At 41.3% G+C, this 22,643-nt stretch overlaps 2 protein-coding genes across 2 annotated transcripts; both read left to right on the forward strand.

Moving 5' to 3' along the window:
• Positions 1-1,241: 1,241 nt before the first annotated feature.
• LOC125284094 (mitochondrial antiviral-signaling protein-like) lies at positions 1,242-6,106 on the forward strand. Its single transcript, XM_048227847.1, has 5 exons — positions 1,242-1,328; positions 3,071-3,200; positions 3,436-3,613; positions 3,884-4,598; positions 4,765-6,106. Exons 2-4 carry the CDS (start codon positions 3,078-3,080, stop codon positions 4,288-4,290), a joined length of 708 nt encoding a protein of 235 aa, XP_048083804.1. The 5' UTR covers positions 1,242-1,328; positions 3,071-3,077; the 3' UTR covers positions 4,291-4,598; positions 4,765-6,106.
• Positions 6,107-8,516: 2,410 nt separating this feature from the next.
• pank2 (pantothenate kinase 2) lies at positions 8,517-17,835 on the forward strand. The gene is made up of 8 exons (XM_048227841.1): positions 8,517-8,944; positions 9,897-10,249; positions 13,193-13,437; positions 14,176-14,352; positions 14,747-14,870; positions 15,432-15,557; positions 16,594-16,691; positions 16,850-17,835. The coding sequence occupies exons 1-7, from the start codon at positions 8,686-8,688 to the stop codon at positions 16,642-16,644; spliced, it is 1,335 nt and encodes a 444-aa protein (XP_048083798.1). The 5' UTR covers positions 8,517-8,685; the 3' UTR covers positions 16,645-16,691; positions 16,850-17,835.
• The last annotated feature ends 4,808 nt before the right edge of the window (positions 17,836-22,643 follow it).

Consider the following 22,643-nt stretch of genomic DNA (forward strand, 5'->3'; position numbering starts at 1 on the left):
TCAGTCGCTTTGGTGCATTTCTCAAAACATTATTAACGTTTGCACAACAGTGCTTTTCTTAAAACAATTACTGCAAACTGCATCACATAGTGGATTACCGGCAAAAGCGTATATCTAGCTTTTTCTCTATCAAAATGCTTAGTTTATGTCTCAAAATCAAGTACTTATGCCAATGAAACTGTCAGTGCAATCAGAATGACAAGTCTTTACACCATTGTTTATTAACAAGATAGTCAAATCGCTTTGTCATGTTGTCAAAACTACAAAGTAACACATTATTGTGTGTGATCGATTGATTGCAAAAGACTAGATATGTTTTTACTGTACTGTATTTTACACTTAACTTCAATTTGTTGACAGACATTGTTACAGTACAGTATAAAGATAACAACAGGCTTTTACTGCATTGTGCAAAGCAAAAATGACAGACTTACAGTAAAACATAGGAAACACTCATGGGCAGAGCTGTGCACCATGTAAGCCAGATTTACTGTATTAGCAAATCTTTCTCCTGACGTTCCTGTCGGTCAGGCCACATATGTATGCCTGATATGCAGATTATGACAAGTAGTCATGACAACTAGTTCAACACTTTTTCATGTAATGACTCAGTGATGAAATGAGGCCTATTTGTTTTATGTTGCACCTTTTAGCATGGAACCACAGAAACCAGGATAGCAGCAATTGAAAATGTAGAAAACAGACCATTACACACAATCAGTTGTATGGATGTACTACATTTGCTGTTCAAGATAGGAAGAAATTGCTTTTATTATGTGCACAACAAGTGATAAGCTGATATGGAGTTTGAACAAGCAGTTTTGATAATTTCAGTTCTGAAATACACCAAAGCGACTGAGAAAAACTTTAATTGATCACAAGTCAGAATTAGGGTTGAAGGTGGCGCTAAATACAGCGAAGCTATATTTGATTTATTGGTGCGGAATTCTCTTCATATAGAAATGAATACGGATACTGCGTCGCGGAGTTCGCATCGCATAGGAACTCCGCGACGCAATATCCCTATTCATTATGAGAAGCGAATTCGCATCGCATGCTAGTTGATTTTTGATGCGCATTTCACGTGTATAGTTTGCGCCACTTTAGATAAAAGCACCTTTTGGGCTAATTCGTTCGGACTACACCACGTTTTGTTTGTTTGATTCCTGTCCTCTTGAGTGCGCTGTGTAGGCGCGTTCTCATCACGTAGTGTGCGTCTGGATAGTAGAGGAAGGAAGAGTGTTGCGTATCCTGCGCAGGCTAAATGAGAAAGTGAAATCGCGAAAAGGTTGAGAGCACATACACCCTGGCATTGATACCCTCAACAGGTAAGGCACTTTCAGGGATGCGTCCACTTCCAGGACTTTCCAATATGTAACTATTTACAGTTAGTGGTCTGCCGTTTCTGTATGCAGGCAGGCAGGCTGGCAGAAATAATCTTTGGTCACGCAACACTTAAATTAATATGGGTACCCAGAAGCTCGCGTACAGAACGAAATGGATTTCCAGAACGCAACTTGTCACGGGGATAGGCCTACTGTTTGTTTCTCCTATCAGTTTATAGAAGTGCTCTTCTTCAGATTCCGTTTGTAAAGAATCTGTAACTCGAAACTGAAAGTAAGAATTCAGGACAACATAGCTACCCCATCATCACAACCAAGCCTTATCTCCATTTCCCCAAGGCCTATGGGTGTCAAATTAAAAGGCGAACGAATGCCTACTAATTATGAGTGCATAAGCGTTTAAGTATTTTACTATGTATTAGGCTATGACAGATCAGTAGCCTGCTGAAATAGTAGGCTACCTTTATCTATGTCATGGCACATTACATGAAATTACAGTTTTTCTCAGTCGCTTTGGCGCATTTCTCAGATCAGAATTGAAATTCTCAAAACTGCTTGTTCAAACTCCATATCATCTCATCACTTGTGCACATCATTAAAGCAATGTCTCCCTATCTTGACAAAACAGCAATGCTTTAGTAAATCCTTGAAACTGATTTTGTACACGCTGCTCTTTTTGACATTTTCAATTGCTAATGTCCTGTTGGTCAAAATGCACTTCCATGCTGAATAGTCCACCCAGTTAATCAAATTGGCCTTATTTCATCGTTTGAGTCATTACATGCAGTGTTGAACTAGCTGTCATGACTAGTTGTCATAGTCTGTGTAGCAAATGTCAAGGTGTATTAGAAAGATGTAAGCTTACAGTGGTGCACAGTTCTGACTAAAGGGCGTTTTTAGACTATATTGGTAATATATCTCATTTGCACAATGCTGTAAAAGCCTTTGTTTTCTTTACACTGTTAAAATGTCCGTCAACAGTAAAAACTTTGAAACATATCCACTCTCTTGCAATCGATCCCCTCCACACACAATTATGTGTGACTTTGTAGTTTTGAAATAGCTATGCCACAAAGAAAATAGTGCTACCTTGCACATTGTTCATAGAAAATACAACGAGACAAAGCAATTTGTCTATCTTGACATAAACAACAGTGTAAGGACTTGTCATATTGAGATCACTGACAGTTTCATTAGGATAAATACTTGCTTTTGAGACATAGACTGAGTATTTTGAGAAAGATACATGCTTCTGCAGGTAATCTACCAACTGTTCTGCAATACAAACGTTAATGATGATTTGAGAAATGCACCAAAGCAACAGAGAAAAACTGTAATACATTTTCATGAAATATCCAAACCAATTCAAGGTCTGACCTTTTCTGGCAACAGCAGCTATATGGGTAGTACTCAGGACAACTAAAATGACAAAGACTCAGAGTACATGCAAGCCTATCTCTGAGGTTCATCATAGTTTGTGGCTGAACAATTGCATGTTTTTTATTTTTAAAAACATGATATACATTACCCTCATTCAGTGACATTATAGAGTTCTTAATCTGTGGAAATGTTTCAGTTCATTCTATGGATACTGAACTTAAGTGGGCTGCTTAAGTATGTGTGTATGTGTGTGCACACACGCATGTGATTCTAATACGGTCTCATACACATTCAGTAGATCTAGGCATAATATATTTTCACTCTGTTTTCCCCTCTCTCTCTATCAGTTGAACAATGACTTACGCCAGTGATAAACTTAAGAATGGCTTCATCCGTCGGAATAGGTCCCGTATTGCCAATGAGGTGAAAGCACTGGAAATACTGCTGCACTTACCCTGTCTGACCACAACGGACATGGTATGCTTAATATTTCCTGCACAAACATAGCAAGTTAGCAACATCTAAAACATACAAACAATGCATTAAAGGGTCATGACATTGATAAAAAAAAATACATAGCCTAAAATGAACCCTTGCCGTTTGTTGCCAAAATAGACAAAGTCATGAGTGTTGACCTCTTCTTTCTTTGGTGTTTATGTGCCCGTGTTCACTTTTTCATTATTAGTATTGCACACCTCTTTTCCTGATGTAGGAAGAAGTGGAAGCAGCATTTAGAAGAATGGGGAACACGTACGCCATGTCACAGCTGCTGGATAACCTGACACGGAGGGAGAACTGGCCTGAGGAGTTCATCAGGGCTCTGGAGGAGTGTGAGCACCCTACACTCGCCCAGGAGATGAGCGACGCTTACGAGGCCCTGAAACAACCCAGTAAGTAAACTCTCTAAACAATAAGCACACACACACACACACACACACACACACACACACACACACACACACACACACACACACACACACACAATCAAACATACTGTACAACATTATGGCCAATATGGTATCATGCTGATTTTGAGTCTTAGTGCCGGTTCTTCAGTATGTCTTATGTTATGTTGTTATAGCGGGGCACATTGTAATCACAATTATTGTATTTTTCATCAGAAGAAATGTTACATAATTTCTCTTTGTATGTTTTCTCAGAACAGAGGCAGAAACCTGTGGCACCATCTGCCGGACCAGCTGTTGTAACATCTGCACACGTCCTTACTCCCTCAAGTATTGCTGCCCATCCACCAGTCCATCCATCAGCCCCCTCAATCCCATCCCAGCAGATTGCCCAATCTGCCCCTTCCCCACAGTATCTCCTCAATCTGCCCCCCTCCCCACAGTATCTCCTCAATCTGCCCCCCTCCCCACAGTATCTCCTCAATCTGCCCCCCTCCCCACACTATCTGAAAGGTCTGCATTCCCTCCCAGTAGGACCCCAGAGCGTCCATACCCTCCTAATGTGCCTACTGAGTCTCTCATCTACCCGAACACCAGTAACCAGCCAGCTTTCCATCCCAATGTGGCTGCCAGTACTGCATCCGCCCCTAGTTTGGTACTAGTGCCACCTGTAAACAGGCCATCAGCTGCAGCTGTGGCACAGGTCCTCCAGCCAGAAGTAGCCCAGGCTCAACGCCTTGTTGTTACTCCTGAGCCTGACATCACAAATGCCCCCAAGAGTGGTGTCACTCCCGCAGATATCTCCGAGCCCCCCAGCCTGTCACCAGATCCACAGGCCCCCCTTTACACGTACAGCCCAGGGCGCCCCCAGCCAACCAAACTCGCCATCCAGGAAACATGCTCCCCCAGCTGCAAAGGGAACCCACTCCAGCAAAAATCAGAAGACACTTCAAATCCAACATTGCACCAGGTACACACATTTTTAAACATGCACAAACAGATAATAAACGCAATTGCAACACAGATGCAAACAAATGTAACATTTTCACTGCCACTCATGTGAGAAAATGTGCACACTCACTCACACTCACACACATCTTTTCTGTCACATACTATAAGTCATTTTCTCTTCTCAGGTCAGCAGCACACACCGGCATCCCACAGCATCATATGAAGACCGCGAGGTCCATCGTCCACCGCATGGCACAAAGAACATCGCCCCTCCTGCTCCTGTTCCGGTCTCTGCCCCTGTGGTTGCCATGACACACCGGACGCTTCCCAGACCGATTGACAGTGATCCGGAGGACGAGTTCTTCAGCAAGCCTGGAGTTCTACAAAGTTTTGCTGCCGAACCTTGTTCTCTGACCTCCGATGACCTTGAATTGAGTGTAGCTCAAGAGCCTGAGGTTTGCCCTGCACCTGTCTTACAGTCAGATCAAGTATCTAATTTTACTGAAGCTAACCACAGCCGAGGATCAGTTAATATCCATAACAGTGGGAGTCCCAGCTGCCAGTCAGATGGTCTTGTAGATGACCCTGCCCTCTCTCCAAATCACGTCTCAATAGAGGATCACTTTGAATCAGTGCGCCGTAACTCGGCGGACCAAGGAACAGAGGCATATGTAATCCATTTTTCTCAGGAGCCATCAATCCAGAATTATGATGGCCAGATTCCAAGCCGTTTGGAAAACAAAGTCTCCAGCCAAGAGATGTCTGTGATGAACCACAGTGAAACACAACAGCAGCTTAACACAAACCAACACAGCCTCACACAGAGCATTCTGGGAAATGGAGTTCATTTGAGATGTGGCACAAAGACTGAAGTCATTACTGAGAAGATGGGGAACGATTTACAAGGAGAAGAGAGCAGACATCAGGAGAAAGGGGCGCTGAGAGAGATGTCCATGGCAAGTCTCGTACCAGTCCTTCAGAATGTTCCTCTCATTCCAGCAGCAGCTGCAGCTGTTGGGATCTCTGCATTATTCATTGTTTGGAAACTCAGCAAATGAGCACCTGTAATGCAGCGGAAACCCCATCCAATCCTTGTGACAATTGTATTTAATCACTTTGATTAAGAGAGTATCTCTTCAGCAAATCCACACCACCTTGATGGCCTTTTACTGGATGTTGCTCATCCATGTCCTTCTGAGAGCCCCTGTGATTTGTCAACAAGCTTTCATATTCCAATTCCAAAAACATCTCAAGTCAAACGAATTGGGAAGCACAAAAAAAAAATCAAAATTGTATTAGCAGCATCAGCAAATAGGACAATTCTGGCAGATAAAACAAGACTATAATCTGCCCCACCTATTGGGATTGCATCATACAAATCATTTTTGATGAGACCTACACTTTAATTTGAGAATGTCATATGTCAGATTGTATATTTTACATCTACACCATCTTTCAATTATTTTCTTATTTTTCTTGTTTGAATATCTATTATTTCTTAAAGGTGCCATGTGTAATGTCCGCCAAAAAATCAATTCATACTCCACATTCCATAAAAGATGGGGGCAGTATACCTCCAGAAAGTGAGTTGGTCTACCCTAGAGTAACAACCGAGACACGTGTATTGCAGTTTGGCTGGTGGTTATGTTGCCCCCGATACCGCCTCCCATGGCGAAACTGGTATTATGACACCTGTCGGGCTGTGGCTAGTAATTTAGCATGCTAATTCAGGTTGATAGCTCTGCAGCACTATACCTTGTCATTTTTTAAATGACATCATCACCTTAATTTCTTCTCATTCTTTTGATTTGTTTTTGATTTGGATATTTTTACCTCAATTCTTACACATGGCACCTTTTAAAGCATGTACATTTAGGGGTAGAATGAAAGGAAAAGTGTTATGCCTGTATCTACAACAACTAGGCCATCTCAATAAGAGTAACAGTTTAATTATGGTACAGAACAGATCGTTACAGGAAATTTTAAAAAAGATGCATCGGTAATCAGAAAAGCTGAAATCGAATATCAGCAAAAAGTGCAATGTTGTACATTTGACACTTTTAATAATTAGGTGTGTGTGTGTCTGTCTGTCTGTCTGTCTGTCTATCTGTTAATCTATCTGTCTGAAAATCTTCATGCAGAGCACAGAGGTCTGGGACAGTAAACCTTCCTGAAACTTTATTGCACAGTACATCTCACATATGAAAATTGTTCATTGTTTTCTATATACCTTGTAGGGCTGGGAGATATGGCTGAAAACGGTATCACGATAAAAGTGTTTCATATCAGCAAATATCGATTATTATATTTTTGTATGTTTTTTCTCCTGGTCCTTAATAACCTTATTAAGCCTTTAATAACCTTATTAAGCCTTCCCTCAAGGTGGGCGTGACAGGAAGACAGCTAAGGTAGCCTAAAAAACACATCCTTCATAAAATATATCTTTTTTTTATCATCTTTCAAAACACTTACAACATTTACAATCCTTTGATTTGTCTGTAGACAACCATAGAAGTGTCATTCTGTTTTGAACATTGTCAGTGGTGTAAAATGGTGGTGTTTGTTTTTGACGTGAGTGTATGCCACTTTCACTGTAAGACAATTTGCTAATGCAAACAATGTTCTTGCTCAAAACTCCACCAATTAATGTAATTATGCTCTTAAACAACATTTTGAACCAAATTGATTCAGCTTTAGACATACATTAGGCTATATTCCAGCCAATCAAGAGATGCTTTTGTTTTTAGAGCACTGAATGGAAGGATGTATTTGATGGGCTGTGTGTGTGTTTGTAAATACTTCAATGTTGTGGTAATATAAGCACTTTGAAGGGGATTTCCCAAATGATAAAATTGTAAAAGTGTAATGGAATGTAGCCTACTGTAGTCTACTTTCATAATAGTCAGGCACTACATTTGAAGAAGTGGGACACTATAAACAAAGATCCTTGATTACTAGCTCCGCTTGAACCCTCTCTGCTATAAATATTAGCCTATATCAACGACAAGCGTAGCATGACCTTAGTCACTATACACTTGCCAGATGTGTGCAAGAAATCGTGTTTTATTGATCACTTCCCAAAATGGTTCCTTTTCGATTTGCTTGTTGCGATGTGTTATGGAAACGTGATTTGAAGATTTGTGCACAGCTGGGGTTTCCCCCTCAGGTATACACAGGGTAGGTTTTACATTCCTTGTGCTATAGGATTTCCCACAGTGCAATCAACGTGGCATGTTGTGTGTGATGTCTGTATGCTACTGAGACCTTGAATTTCCCCCTGGGGATCAATAAAGTATCTATCTATCAACAACCAAGCCTATTTATTTACCATCAAAAAGATTACCAACAGTGCAGCTTACATTATATAATGTATGGTCAATGTCCACTGGTGGTGGAAAACCCTGGCGTTATACATGATGATGTCAATGAAAATGTTTTAAGTTCTAACCTTGTGTTGTCATCTGCTCACCAGAGGTCACTAAGGGGCCTTGCACACGACGCCGGTTTTTGTGAAACCGGTGAGGTTTTGTTAACGGTTACGCCTTGCATGTACACGACGCCGGCAGTTTAGGAGACTGAAACCTTAATTTCACAGCTCAAATGTTTAGCTACGAGATTTTGGTAGCCTATCTCCCTGAAAAACAAACTCCAACAAAGACAGGTGCATCAACTCACCCGCTTATTCTGTGATGATTTAGAGGGCAAAAGTGCATCGTGGAATTTTTGAAATGCATCCACATGGGAAAAAATATGTGAATTAATAACCATAACCTAATATAAAAAAAAAACTAATGTTCAATTAATCTCATTTTGTGTGGTCTATATGTAGCTTTCTATGTTTTTTCTTCAAACCAATGCAAACGTAATGTTTACGCGCTGCAATCATAATGAAAAAGGGCCATTGGTGTAGCGGGACGTCAATCAATACGTGTCTCGCTGTATCAAATCGAAGGCGTGCATTTCTTGTGCTTGTAAACAGACATAAACACATCGCGATGTGAAATGAAATGGGGATTAATTTGATTATTATTTTACTGTTGTGTTTAAAAGCAGTTTCTCTAGCAAACATTCACTTCGCCTAGAATTATTCTTTTGACGCATTCTGAATGGAACTGAATGGTCATCAAACTGACGATGGAACGTCTGAGGAGACCGAGAATGATGAAGTCGTTAAACCGAAGAAGCCGCACCACCATCAACAGACTCCATGGAAGGAAACGCAAAGTAGTGTTAGCTTTTCCGCTACAGCCGCCAACATGGAGGGCGCATCGGTATCGGCCGGGGGAAGTGCCTCAATCGCGCGGCGGACATCCAGCTCGACCATCGCTAGACAAAGGATCGACTCTCTAAAAAAGAACAGGCCCCGTAGGTTTTTAAGCCCTGTTAACGGGGGTAATTTTACCTGTAGCGATTATTTTAGCTAGCATGCTAACGTCAAATTAGGGGTGTCAAAACGTAGGTTGATGGTGGTCTATCTAACGTTATTTATATAGGTTGATGGTGGGCTATCTAGCGTTATTTACATTTGTCCCTGGATAGTTGTCGCATACACATGTCTGCGCCAGACTGTTCGCCTGTCTCCACATTTTGTGTCATATTAGCTGCAAGAAACCACAAGCTTCCATCTAACGGGCAGATGTATTAGAAGCTAGTGAGCTAACGTTGCAGCTAGTGCTAGATAACAAGCTAATTGAGACTCGCATAGGGCTAATTTATGGGATATTGGCTAATTTAGCAAGTTATTTTCATGAACAAACTGAGCGAGCAATGGCAATGTTAACGTTTGCCATGCTAGAGTGGGTTTCGATCATGAGGTAACTATTTCATTAAATAATTAATTGCGCCTCAATATCTGATAAATTTAAGTGTCTTTGTAGACAGACATGCATTAACTACGCAGTAAATTAATCGTTAATCAGCGCAGTGTCGTTAACTTAATTTTCATTTTATCTATATGTGCTATAATTTATATTTTATCTATGTGTACATTACGCTTTACTACCATATGCCCCAGGTAGCTGTTACGTTACAGCTGTATTCGGTCAAGATGGCGTCTCTCCCGAGTCCCATCATTCAAGCTCTGTTATGGTGAATGTGATTGAACAGCAAAGTGTTAACTTTACTTCCACCCTTGAAACACTGCCAGATACCCAATATAAGCCTGCAGTATTTACATACTGCATTTTTTGCCTGCATCTAATAAAAAGTCAATAATGTTGTTGATCTTAACACGGTATTTTACACTCTGGGGAAACGCGTATTAAACATGTCCTTTACAGTTATTTATGCACATTGCTTATTTCTGTAACACATCTAGCATTCCCCTGGTTCGGCATGGACATTGGCGGGACGCTGGTAAAGCTAGTGTACTTTGAGCCGAAAGACGTGACAGCGGAGGAGGAGCAAGAAGAGGTTGAGAGCCTGCGCAGCATCCGACACTATTTGACATCCCACACGGCTTATGGAACTACCGGAATCCGAGATGTGCACCTGGAGCTGCCGGGGCTGTCACTGTGCGGCCGCACGGGCAGTCTGCACTTCATCCGATTCCCCACGCACGACATGGCCGCCTTCCTACAAATGGTTCGGGACAAGCACTTTTCCAGCCTGCACACCACGCTCTGCGCCACCGGTGGAGGCGCTTTCAAGTTTGAGCAAGACTTTCTCAAGGTGGGTGGACGCACTGAAATACATGGATAAAAAACGTAATGGAATGTAATGGGTGCATGTAATAGCTGCACTGATTACATTATGTTACGGGTCATGCAAACATGCCGTTAAAAGGCCTTTGATTGACTGCCGCTATCCTTTTCTTTCACATACACAGGCAGCATTGATATTTACTTCAGGACAGTAGATACATATTAATATATGGAGACAAAAGTATTGGGACGCCTGCCATTGCTCCCACAGGAACTTCAATGACATTCCATTATACTGTATATCCAGGTATTACTAAGTTACGTTAGGTATTCGGTATCTAGGTATCTAGCTAGGTATTTCCTCTCTGCAGCTATAATGGTTTCCACTCATCTGGGATGAAATTCCAGAAGATTTTACAGTGTCTGTGGACATTTTTGTCCATTCATATTTGTGAGGTCAGGCACTGATGTTGGACAAGAAGGCCTGTCTCGCAAATGTCTCTTCTAGTTCATCCTAAAGGTAATTGATGACACAGAGTAACTTGTTCTCTCTGTGGGGCAGTCAAGCTTTTCTACACCAAACTCGCCCATCAATGTCTTTCTGGACCTTGCTTTGTGCACCAGGATACAGTTATGCTGGAATGGAAAAGGGCATTCCGAAACTGTTCCCAAAGAGTTGGAAGCATATGATTGTCTAGCCTTCTAGATTTCTAGTGTTAACTATTCCCTGCACCAGCATGATTGTACACAGTGCACAAAGCAAGGTCCTTAAAGGTGTTCAAGTGATTGTGATATGGAAGAACTTGACTGGCTTGCAGAGAACAGGGTTCTCTACACAGAACAGGGTTTTCTACGCCAGTGGTTCTCAACCTTTTTTCAGTGATGTACCCCCTGTGAAATATTTTTTCAGCCAAGTACCCCCTAACCAGCGCAAAGCATTTTTAGTTGAGAAAAAAAGACTTAAAACAGAGAACTGTGACATCAGTGTCTAATTTATTAAACTTTGGAACCACGACTCCATCCATAAACTTCAACCACGACTCCATCGTTTGAGTTTTGACAGTGATTGACAGGTAATGGCGGGTGGCATGTGACAGGTTGGGTCGAACCTTCCTGGTATGGGGGGACTGGGTTTTTAGGATAATGAAATTGAATAGCCTACTGAAATATAAAATTAATTTTATGAACTTATATTTTCCTGAAATATTTATTAAATAATTGTTTTAAAGTATTTTTACATGGATTCTATTTTTTAAATCTATGTATGTATTAACCCTAAGCTGTTTTTAGGGCATTTTCACAACCTTTATTTATAAGGATTTATTCTGGTCATTGTAAGTGTCACACACACATATTATATATTGTTTTTTTTCAGCAGAGTCTAGGCTATCCAGATCTGCCATCATTTCATGTATTAGTACTAGCATTTCAAATTCTATATTTTAAAGAATTAAAATATAAAAACATAAAAATTCTTATATTTTGACATGTATCTCACCACAGCAAGCTCATAGCTCTACATGCATTTCATGTGTGTGTAGCAGACTGTCCTGAATCTGGCAATATCATTGCCATGGTGGAGGAATTCTCTGGGGCTAAACAATTTACAGACATGTGGTGTGTGCCTTACAGAAATAAATGCCATTTTTTTTATTTAGTGATTTAATGACCTTTCTGCGCTCCATATCTGTGACACGAACTGATCTGACCTGACTTGACCGTTTACGTGTTATAGCCTGTGTGTGCCTATGGTGTCTGCACTCATGATTCTCTACTACTTTTTACTGCATTGCCATGAACAAAATAAAGGCAAAAAAGGTGTTTCTTTGCCGAACAAATTGGGATGCAATATGAGCCTTGAATTGGATGCCATGCAGGAATTTGGTAGGATCTCAAAACCGGATTATGAACATGCTTTGCCATAGAGAAACACACAATAGCGTTTGATTATAAACATGCTTTGCTACAAAAACAGACAAAAAACGTGAGGTAAGTCGAGTTATATGAAGTAATTATTTTGCTGTGACTTCGTCTATTTTATAACTCAGAAGGATGTACTTGGTATCAAATGATAGAATTTGTGTCTCCTCTTTCATCTGACATGCTTTGGCATATCTATCCCATCACAGGTCCTTGGAAGTAATTCAAAGCGAGTAATGGGTGTGCAGCATTGGTTTTTGTACATGACGTTATTATTTTGTAGTCACTTTGTCTGATTTCATAAGCCAGAAGGATCAACATACTTGCTATCAATGGATAGCCCTGTGTCTCCTCTTTCATCTGATATGCTTGCCATATCTATGCGTTCACGGGTTGGCGAGTAAATCAAAAGAGAGTAATGGGTGCGCAGGTGAACACAGAGAAGTAAAGACTGTAAATATGGTGCAATTTAATTTTATGATTTCTTTTTATTTTCATACTTTAACGTACAGACAAGTGCTTTGTCTCGTTGGAAAGCTCCACTTCTGCTCTGTCATGCAATAAAGGTTTCATCTCGCTGCGATGAACAGTTGCGGAGCAATGTAACAGAGAAGAAAGGGTGAGTTTTTGACGCACTTTGCATCAATCGGGTTCTCAGGGTTAAAATCTCACGTACCCCCTGGAGTGCCTTCACGTACCCCCATTTGAGAACCACTGCTCTACACAACCAAACACCCTTGGGGTGAACTAGAACAGACTTGGCCAGCCCGGTTGTCAAACACCAGTGCCTAACCTGACGAAAACTCTTCTGAATAAATAGGCAACTCCATATTAATACCTATGGACATAGAATGAGATGTCATTGAAGGTCCTGTGGGTGTAATGACAGGCGTCCCAATACATTTGTCGATATAGTGTCTACGTATTTTATAATTTTGTTGTATCTCAGTCCAAGGAAGCTTTAACTTTGACAGTCTTACACAAACTGCTCATGATTGGTGTGCAGAAAAACAGCAGCTCATAAAATCAGTTGTTCTGTCTGTGTCTCAAGATGGCAGATCTAGAGTTGTGCAAGCTGGACGAGCTGGAGTGCCTGATCCGCGGCGTCCTCCACATCGACTCGGTGGTGCCCTCCGAGTGCTACTACTTCGAGACTCCCACAGACCTGGAGCACTGTGAGGAGAAGGCTTTCCCCCTGGAGAACCCCTACCCTCTCCTGCTGGTCAACATCGGATCGGGAGTCAGCATCCTGGCTGTCTACTCCAAAGACAATTACAGGCGTGTCACCGGAACCAGGTACTCACTACTCAAGACACGCCAGGTTTATGTGGTTGATTGTGTCTGATGAAGGCACCACTCTCGGTGGTATAAGATGATGCCGTTTTCAATGGAAGAGGCATAATCACTTTTAGTCTTTGGGTAAATATTCTCTAACTTAATAATGCCCCCAGTCTAAATACCATTCCCCCTGAATGGGCTCATCAAGGAAATGCCCTTAATTTTTTTTTGCATTTACATTTATCCATTTGGTGGACACTTTTATCCAAAGCAGAATAACATTTAAGCTATTAACATTTAAGCATTTGAACTTAACTACAGAGTTATAACTACAGCATTAGAATAACGTTTAAACTGCAGAGGAGACCATAGCTAGGAATTACCACTGCATCTGTCACTTCCTGGCACTTCATGCAAGGAGATTATCTCAATTACTGTCTGATCAATGCCATGGTCAAAACCAGGTTGACCAACAAAATGTCCCCCACTCTGATTTTAAATCAAATGATAATGTAGATACAGTAGCAATTTCCTGTGTATTAGCCGCATTGTGTATAAGCCGCAGGACAGTGTTTTATGCAAGTTAAAAGAAACAAAACCATATTAATACCATATTAACGGCCCCCTGTGTATTAACCTCATAGCTGAAGACATTTTGCAAAATCAATGTATAAGCCGCGTTAATAGTTGGGGAAATTACGGTACCCTTTAGTCGTAGAGTTTGACTGTGACTGGTCTGTCCTCCCCCCTTCTCAGCCTGGGTGGTGGTACGTTCCTGGGCCTGTGCTGCTTGCTGACTGGCTGCAGCACCTTTGAGGAGGCTTTGGAGATGGCCTCGCTGGGGGAGAGCACACATGTGGATAAGCTGGTCAAAGACATCTACGGGGGGGATTACGAGAGGTTTGGCCTGCCAGGGTGGGCCGTGGCTTCCAGGTATTGTGTTACTTACTTAAATACTTCAAGATAGGCACAGTCTTAGGCACACACACATGCACATGTACTTCTTTTGCAGTTGTTCTCTCTCACACACATACACATAATCACACGCACATTCAAATTCACAGTCAATATTTAATTGACTAAAATACTACACACTACACACACACATCTGTGGATGATTTTGATATTTAAGCATCTCTGAGACTGTTTTGAAGTGATGTCACTTAAAGTCATTGTTTCTCATGCTCATCCTCAACAGATGTATCATCACAGGGAAGTGTAAAAATGTGTATTGTTCATGTGGGATGTATTGATGCTGACCTTAGTTTGTGGACCATATAGGTCATTCTGATTTTGTGTGTGTTTGTTTTTGTTTGCCCATGTTTAGTTTTGGGAATATGATGAGCAAAGACAAGAGAGAGTCTGTGTCCAAGGAGGATCTGGCTCGAGCGACCCTGGTCACCATCACTAACAACATCGGCTCCATCACACGCATGTGTGCTCTCAACGAGGTACAGTACATGCTGCCACTTAACGCACACACACATTCACACCCGCCTAACACACACACACACACACACACACAACACACAGGTCTTTCTCTCTTCTCTCAGCCTCTTTACAGTGCTGCCTTGTGGAATCTGATCAAGCAGCATTGTACAGGGCTATGAGAGCGTAGAGACCAACTACACACATCAGACAGCTTGGGATGCAGACAGGAAATACTGCCATCATACAGTCATCAAGTCTAATCATGCCTGAAGTACGATACAAGCATCATGATCCTGCATTCGTTACCTGCAAAGACAATTAGTCGAGTCAAGTCAGATTTATATGTGTTTGTACCAAAATGCTTTCAAGATTTAAAAAAAAAAAAAAAAAAAAAAACATTGAAACTAAGGAATGCATAAAACCTACAAAAATATGTTTAACTAAATCATTCATTTCAATTTATGTATGCAATTCAGAAGTGTAATCTAGACATTGGATAGTTTTGTTGTGTAACTGTAAGTGTGAATAGGGTTTGTGTTTATGCTAATGTATAATGATAAAGCAAATGTGTTTTTCATCAGAGCATTGAGAGAGTTGTGTTTGTGGGGAACTTCCTGAGAGTGAACACACTGTCTATGAAACTGCTGGCTTATGCCATGGACTATTGGAGCAAAGGACAACTGAAGGCTCTTTTCCTGAAACATGAGGTCTGTGTGTGTGTGTTTCACATACAAGCATGGCTTTTTTGTGTTGTGTTTGTGTGTGTGTGTATGTATATGTATATCAGAGCTTTCGCTGGATTTTTTTTTTGGCCAGACAAAATGCCCGATAATTTTCCAGAATCAGAACCGGTACCGGACATACAGAACATCTGCCGGACTATGTTTTAAATAGCCATAAATTCCTATATATTTAAACGGCACAAAATATTTCCACAATGCAGTTTATTAAGCGTCGTCAGCACCAGCAGTTTGTTTAGGATCAGCTTTGCACAAGCAGCGGAGAAGCATACTTTCATTAAGTTGCGCGAGCTGCTGCGCACACATTGCAAACAGACTAGCCTGTAATGCTACACAAGCGCATTAGTGGAGAATCGTGGGAGTCGGGAGAATTCCCAGTGGATCGGTAATGTTTTGCGGTCGGCATAGGTGAGCTTAAAAACAGGCTCGAAATCGTTGTTTGTACAAGTTCATTACTGCGCGATCATACCCCCTTTTCTCTCACACCCAGCGGTCCCTCCTTACAGATCTGGTAGCTATATAACGAAGCATACACAGGATACACTGGATACACAGACCCTCACTGAAAGTTTTAGAACGGTGGTTGTGACCTCTTTAGTTGCCCTGGATTCCTCCCCACAAAATGTCCCAATAAATGACTGGAAAACCTGCTCAATAAATTAGCAAACGCAACTGCAACTCCTCCTTAGCCTTTTCTAGAATGAAAGCTTATTCCGCTACTTGGGCAAACTTGAAATAAAAAACGTTTCATAGTTTCAAAGAACGTTTCATAGTTTCAAGTTTATATTAAGTTGTCGTGGTAACATATTGTAGGCTTATATGACGTTTTTATAATTTTTTTCTGCGGGACAACTACGCGTGAAACCGGACAATTTCCGGCTGTAGGCGGCTAACGTAAACTCTGATGCTTCTGAAAGTAAGGGTCATTTGTCTCTTGACGCATCTCTCTAACTGTGTGTGTGTGTGTGTGTGTGTGTGTGTGTGCGTGTTCTTGTTTACGCAGGGTTATTTTGGTGCTGTGGGAGCATTATTGGAACTGCTAAACCCGTCCTGAACTTCCTCTTGAGCATCTCTCTTCACTGCTGAGCACCAAACATACATGTATGTTCGCGCACACACACACACACACACACACACACACACACACAAACACTTACAGTATATGTCTTATATGTGTGGTCCTTCATGCTCAGTCGCAGATTTAAACTCACCTGTTAGTCACACCGTGTCTAATGTGTGCACTATCCCTTCACACTTAGGCCAGTCCCCGTCTGGGCCCTTTCTCTTCATCTTCCCTCTGGAACTCTGTCATCATAATGCCTTAATGCTGCACTCGCTGGGGCTCATTGGTGCCTTTGAGCCCTCAGCTGGACTTCTTAGCCCTGTTTGGGGGTTTGCTGTATCATAGTAGCACATGGTTAAGCCTTAACAAGCCTGAAAGAAGGGGAGACGAGCAGAGATGCTCATGCATCTCAGCAAATCCAGAATCCTGGGACGATGGTTATTGAGATCAGGGGAACGTTAAGGTGAAAAATGTCTGTATGTTGCTAACTTCCTTAGTTAGAAGCATCGGCTTGTTTACCTTAGACCTGCACCGACAATCAGACAGAAGACCTTTTCAGGTCTGTTTCAGCTGGATAGGAGAGCCAAAGATCTTTGCTTTCTGTTGAATGTCAAAGATCTTTGCTTTCTGTTGAATGTCAAAGATCTTTGCTTTCTGTTGAATGTCAAAGATGTTCTATGTGTGTGTTTAATTTCCTTGGCGTCATCTGGTTGCATTGGAGTGGCATGTGGATCATCCTTGAAACAGATGTGTTCTGTTTTTAAGTGTTGCACAGAAATGAAACACAGAGCAGTTGCTTTTCCATTGAACTCCATTTCAGTTGATGTGGGACCATACACCAAAACCACACAAGGAAATTAGGACCTCCCTTACTTAGTGCATACCGGTATGCCGGTTCCTCACAGGCTGATGGAAACTGAAGGGTAAAGGTTTGTTCAACCTTTTGTTGTGTATATAATATTACAATTATATTGATATTGAACTGTGAGGGGGGGGGGGGGGTTACTCTGAAGTGCCTGTAAGACAGAAAGTCTACATGCTGAAAATAGCTGTTTCCTATGCTGTTACACAAGCTATGAAGCTTACGCTTACCTGAAAAAAAATATTTTTTTACTGTAAAGACTATTGTTTGGTACTTTACTGTTTTTTTTTTTTGGTTGCAATAAAATATGTTTGAAATGATTTGAACTGTGTGGTTGCGCTTTCTTTTACAGTTGTTAAAGTCCGTTTAGGTGTTCTGAGGATTCTGGTTTTATAAACCTCTAAAGCCTAACTTTTCCCATCCTTTTACCATGGAAGTGAATGCAGACCATTTTGATTTGGAAAGTTCCTTTCGTGAGTGACTACTGGTGTGAGGCTGGTGAGTAGACACAATTTCCAGATGATGTTTACCTGAGCTACCAGTTGGTCCGTATAGCCAATCGCACTGCTATGCTCTGGCCCTCAGGTGAACAGCTTCAGTCAGTCATTGGTCCAGTGCCATTCGCTTTATAAAACATCACGGTGTGTGGTGACTGGGGCGCAGCACGCTGTCTCGCAGACATCCTGTGAAGAGATACCTCAAAAATGGGGCACAGGATATTGCAATTCCTCTGGTGGAATGTGTACAAAAATCAAATGTCCATTTCTATATTCCCAGTGGTGCGAGAGAGACTGGAGTTTTGTAGCAGAGAGGTGATGAAGATGATCAAGTTTGTTTCTGCCCACAGTGAATGGAAAGTGATCACTCAAGGATTGAACTGTGTTTAACGCTAACCAGACGGTTGTGCTAACTACTGCTCCACCTCATCATTTAGCGGGCACGGTCGGTTAGGTTATTTTGGTTTCCCTACTGATGTGCCCGTCTCCTAACCATTTGATAATGGGTTTGCAGTACCAAGGCGGCCAATCCGCCTCAACCGTGTTGGGAGTGGGCGTATGTTTTGGGGCAGACTTAGAGACACGCAGCACGCCCATTCACTGGGGACGGTGTTGAAATGCAGCTCAGATAGGAAATCCCCTGACACCGGGAGATGCAAGACAGCCAAATAGGCCCCTTATGAAAGTATTGGTTTGTGACAGGCAGAGGCATTTTAGGATGCAGTGCATGTTCCCTGTAGCAGTAATGAGCTAGACTCCTATTCTTAAACTCTAGTACTGTGTGATATAGACTACTAGTACTGTGTGTTATGCAGGGCTCAACGTTAACTGGTGGTTGCAGGCTTCTCAACCAGGCATGATGAGGTTGTTGCCAAAGCCAACCAAATCTGGTTGCCACCTGTAACAATTTGGTAGCCAAGGGCAACCATTATTGTCGACCCCTGGTGTTATGTATTTGCTCTATGAAAGCCAGGCTGACATTTGTCTGGATGTTACTCATCAATTGCACCTCTGCTCAGCAGATATCTTTGAAAAGATTTCTGACCAGCTTTCAACAGCATCACAAAATATGTTTTCAGTGACGCAGCTTTGCCAACCAGCCCACAGGACAGTTCAGAATCAGTTTTATTGGCCAAGTATATTTACATATACAAGGAATGACTTTGGTAGGCGTTAACAATCTGTACATTCAACACATAGACATGTAGTAGCAAAACATTCAATAGACAATAGTAATAAATAATAATAAGCTTTATTTGTATAGCACCTTTCATACACAGAATGTAGCTCAAAGTGCTTTACATTTGGAGCATGTAACACAATCATATAGTCAGTCAGTCATTATCAATCACTTTCAGACACATACTGTACAATATAGACAACAATATACATAAAGGCACATATCAATGTATTAACATAATATACAAAATACAATATACAAATAAGGCATAGTACCAAGACAAGTACACGTGGAGTGGATATAAAAAGCAGAAGTAACAGTGCAAATGTATGTTTGTAATGTGTGCAAGATACAGTTGTAGAATGTCTATCACAACAAGTATGTTGCAATAACACAATAACAACCACCAAAGATGTCAAAACACTTGGTGAGTCTTTTGAATGAGAGAAAATGTCTTAATATTCCTGAAACACTTCAGGCACTAATTTGAAAGATAGTCCTACATTTAACTAAAGCTCATAACTAGACAAAATCAATGTATTAATTTGACACCATGGTAAACAGCAAACCTTAATGAATGAGCTCACTGCTCCCACATGCCACATGATGGCAGAAGTTCATGCACCAGAACTTTTCTTGTTTAGGCTTCCCACAGCACCTGGCTTCAGTAATTGTCTGCAGTTGGAAGGTTGTACTGTATAAGGTCAACTAATGTCGTCCAGATCCAGATCAGTCAGACACCAGGCGAGGCACCTTGGTTTGGCATACTAGGTGATAAAGACTGCCCTCAGCCCTGAGCTGGATAGATACACGATGGCACAGTGGACCTGAGTTACACCATGTGGAACAGGCATGATAGAGGGCCATCCGGCCTTATTACTTTTAGGACCCATGTATTGTAATAAGATTAACACAGTGTGCATTGTTACTCTCATTGTTGCAAGTAGCTTAAAAGCAGAATCTGCAGGGTAGAGGTGATCTGTCTTCCATGGAGGTTTGGGTTTGGTATAGATAAGCTGGCCAAGGCATCAGGTTACCTCTGAGGCTGACAGCCATGTCAACTCAACCGATTGTCCATTCTGTGGTTGACAGAGGTCTAGAAGGTCCACAGGGAGTACCATTTCGGAGACTCCATTGCAAAGCAGTCAAGCCAGCTGGAACATTTATTTTGTATTATTTAATGGGCCTAAACATAAATTATTTATACAATTACGATATACAATTATCTAGGCATACTTACAGTAAGAGTAAAGCAACTCTGAAACCTAGTAAAGTGTGGGGGGGCATACCTTGTATTAATTTCAGTTGTGTTGAGCATTGTGTGACAACTAGACAACATGGTTTAACCTTTCAACCATACAGGGTTTCTGTAAATTTGATGAAAGCAAAAATTTGAATTCCAAATTATCAAAAATTATATTTTATATATTTATATATATTATATTTTAAATAATAGGCTATACCTGAAGGACCTACATACATTTTAAATAGTAGGCTATATATATATATATATATATATATATATATATATATATATATATATATATATATATATATTTTTTTTTTTTTTTTTATAGTAGGCTATACCTGAAGGTTTTTTTTATAGTAGGCTATACCTGAAGGACCTACATAACGGGCACGTTTCACTGTTACACAAGTGGAAATCTCTTACGGAACCAATGAAAGAAGCAGTGTTAGTTTTTTCTCTAGGAAAAATCCTGCCCCCTCTCAAGATGTGTAGAGTCGTCCACGAGTCAACTCCACCTCCCTCCTTCTCTCTCCCTCCTCTGTACCCCATCACTCTAACTTTCACTGCTGTACAGCTGGCAATTTATAGACAAAAGGACGGTAGTGATTATGGACCATTAGGTGCTTTTCCCCGTAAAGATTTGTTTCTAAATTAGGCTGACGGTCTGGATGACCTTTCTTCTGTCGGACGAAGGATATCCGTGGCTGCATAATTAGTAGCCAACTGACCAAAAATTGGAGTTATCGCGTATGAGCGGACAAAAAAAGTACACGGAATTTTGAAACCGGCTGTCTGGAGTCCCACTGGTAAGTTCAAAATATTTCTTTGCCGTTAGTATCTGTCAGGGAGAGAGCCTGGCTTAATTTGTGCCTGTATCAAAAACCAAAACTGTTCTTCCTTTTCAGGGTTAGCTATTTGGACTGCAGTTACGATTTGATTTGATATGCCGATTATGTCATTTGTGCAGCCTGTCATTTTCAACAGTGTATAGGCCTATCTGTTTATATTTTAAAACAAACTTCCTGGTGTTGTTGACCGAGGAGAATCATACTCCTCCCAGTACAAACTATGAGATTCTTTTGAAGCATCTCATTCTCTCTCGATCTCTCTCTCTCTCGCAAACTTCTCAGTCTCTACTGTCAGAGTTAATGTAGCAGTTGGTGTGTTAAATACACACTTGGCCTGCTGAAAGTAACGAAATACACAAGTTAAAATCTGAAGTTGAAAACATCTGGTTTGGACTTCTATAGGGAAAACAGGTGTCAAATTGGATCCTGTATCAGGACTTAACCTAACCCCCCCCCCCCCCCCCCTTTTCTCTCTCTCTCTAAACGTGCGCCTTTGTGTGTGTGCACGTTAGGCTATAGGCTACGACCAGGGAATAATTTTTAAAATACCTAATATTGAATCATTTCCAGCAGCACCCATTGTGGCATAAGTTTAACTCTAGGTGCTTATAAGCCAAACAAAATAGCCTATAATATTTAGGATGTGTGGAGTTGCTGTTGATAAACCGCCGGAGAGCTAGCTGACTGTGGGATGCATGATGGGTTAAGTGTGTTAGTATACTGTAGGGATTTGTATTGACTTTTCGCCACTCATTTAGGCATAGGCACTATGCGCAGCTGCTGTATGTTGTGCCTCGTTAAAGACACACTATGCAGGTTTTTTAGCTTAATATGCAAGTTTGTTAGCTTCATTTACCTTCATTTACCAGCTTCAGAGTAATTGGAATTGTTATATGACTTTTTCGGGTTGAATGGTCGCCGTCTCGCTTCCCCCTAGCGCCTGTGAGCGAAAAAAACACCCTTGCAACTTAGGGCCGGCGGGCCGACGGCCTCAGTGTCAGGAAGTATAAGTGTAACGAATTGCTTTACTGCATTCAAATACACAGGCACTGGCTAGAAAAAGGTAGCAATGGAGTTTCTCAGACATTCGTCATGACAGAGCAAGCGAAAAATAAGCAAAAATCGAAAAAAAAGAAAAAAAAACAGTAAGGAAATTGCCAATACTGCATAGTTTAACTTTAAAGGTGTTTACAGCGCAACCACATGAAGTCTATGCTATAATGTAGCCTAGGCCTACGTAGCCTCTGTACGAATGAATGCTGGTCCATCCAGCAACGTCATAACAGTGACATCATATTCCAAGTTAGGCTAGGCTACTACACCTTCACAGCATTTTGGCTGGAGTTGGAAGAAA

This window comes from Alosa alosa, chromosome 19, assembly GCF_017589495.1.
Source record: "Alosa alosa isolate M-15738 ecotype Scorff River chromosome 19, AALO_Geno_1.1, whole genome shotgun sequence".
In the NCBI taxonomy this organism is placed as follows: Eukaryota; Metazoa; Chordata; class Actinopteri; order Clupeiformes; family Clupeidae; genus Alosa; species Alosa alosa.

Excerpts from the sequence above, each read along its gene's own strand:
- pank2 (XM_048227841.1), top strand. The coding sequence starts at position 8,686 with ATGGAACTGAATGGTCATCAAACTGACGATGGAACGTCTGAGGAGACC. Across the intron at positions 8,945-9,896 it reads TCTAAAAAAGAACAGGCCCC|CATTCCCCTGGTTCGGCATG; the intron begins GTAGGTTTTTAA and ends TAACACATCTAG. Across the intron at positions 10,250-13,192 it reads TTGAGCAAGACTTTCTCAAG|ATGGCAGATCTAGAGTTGTG; the intron begins GTGGGTGGACGC and ends CTGTGTCTCAAG.
- LOC125284094 (XM_048227847.1), top strand. The coding sequence starts at position 3,078 with ATGACTTACGCCAGTGATAAACTTAAGAATGGCTTCATCCGTCGGAAT. Across the intron at positions 3,201-3,435 it reads GTCTGACCACAACGGACATG|GAAGAAGTGGAAGCAGCATT; the intron begins GTATGCTTAATA and ends TTCCTGATGTAG. Across the intron at positions 3,614-3,883 it reads CGAGGCCCTGAAACAACCCA|AACAGAGGCAGAAACCTGTG; the intron begins GTAAGTAAACTC and ends ATGTTTTCTCAG.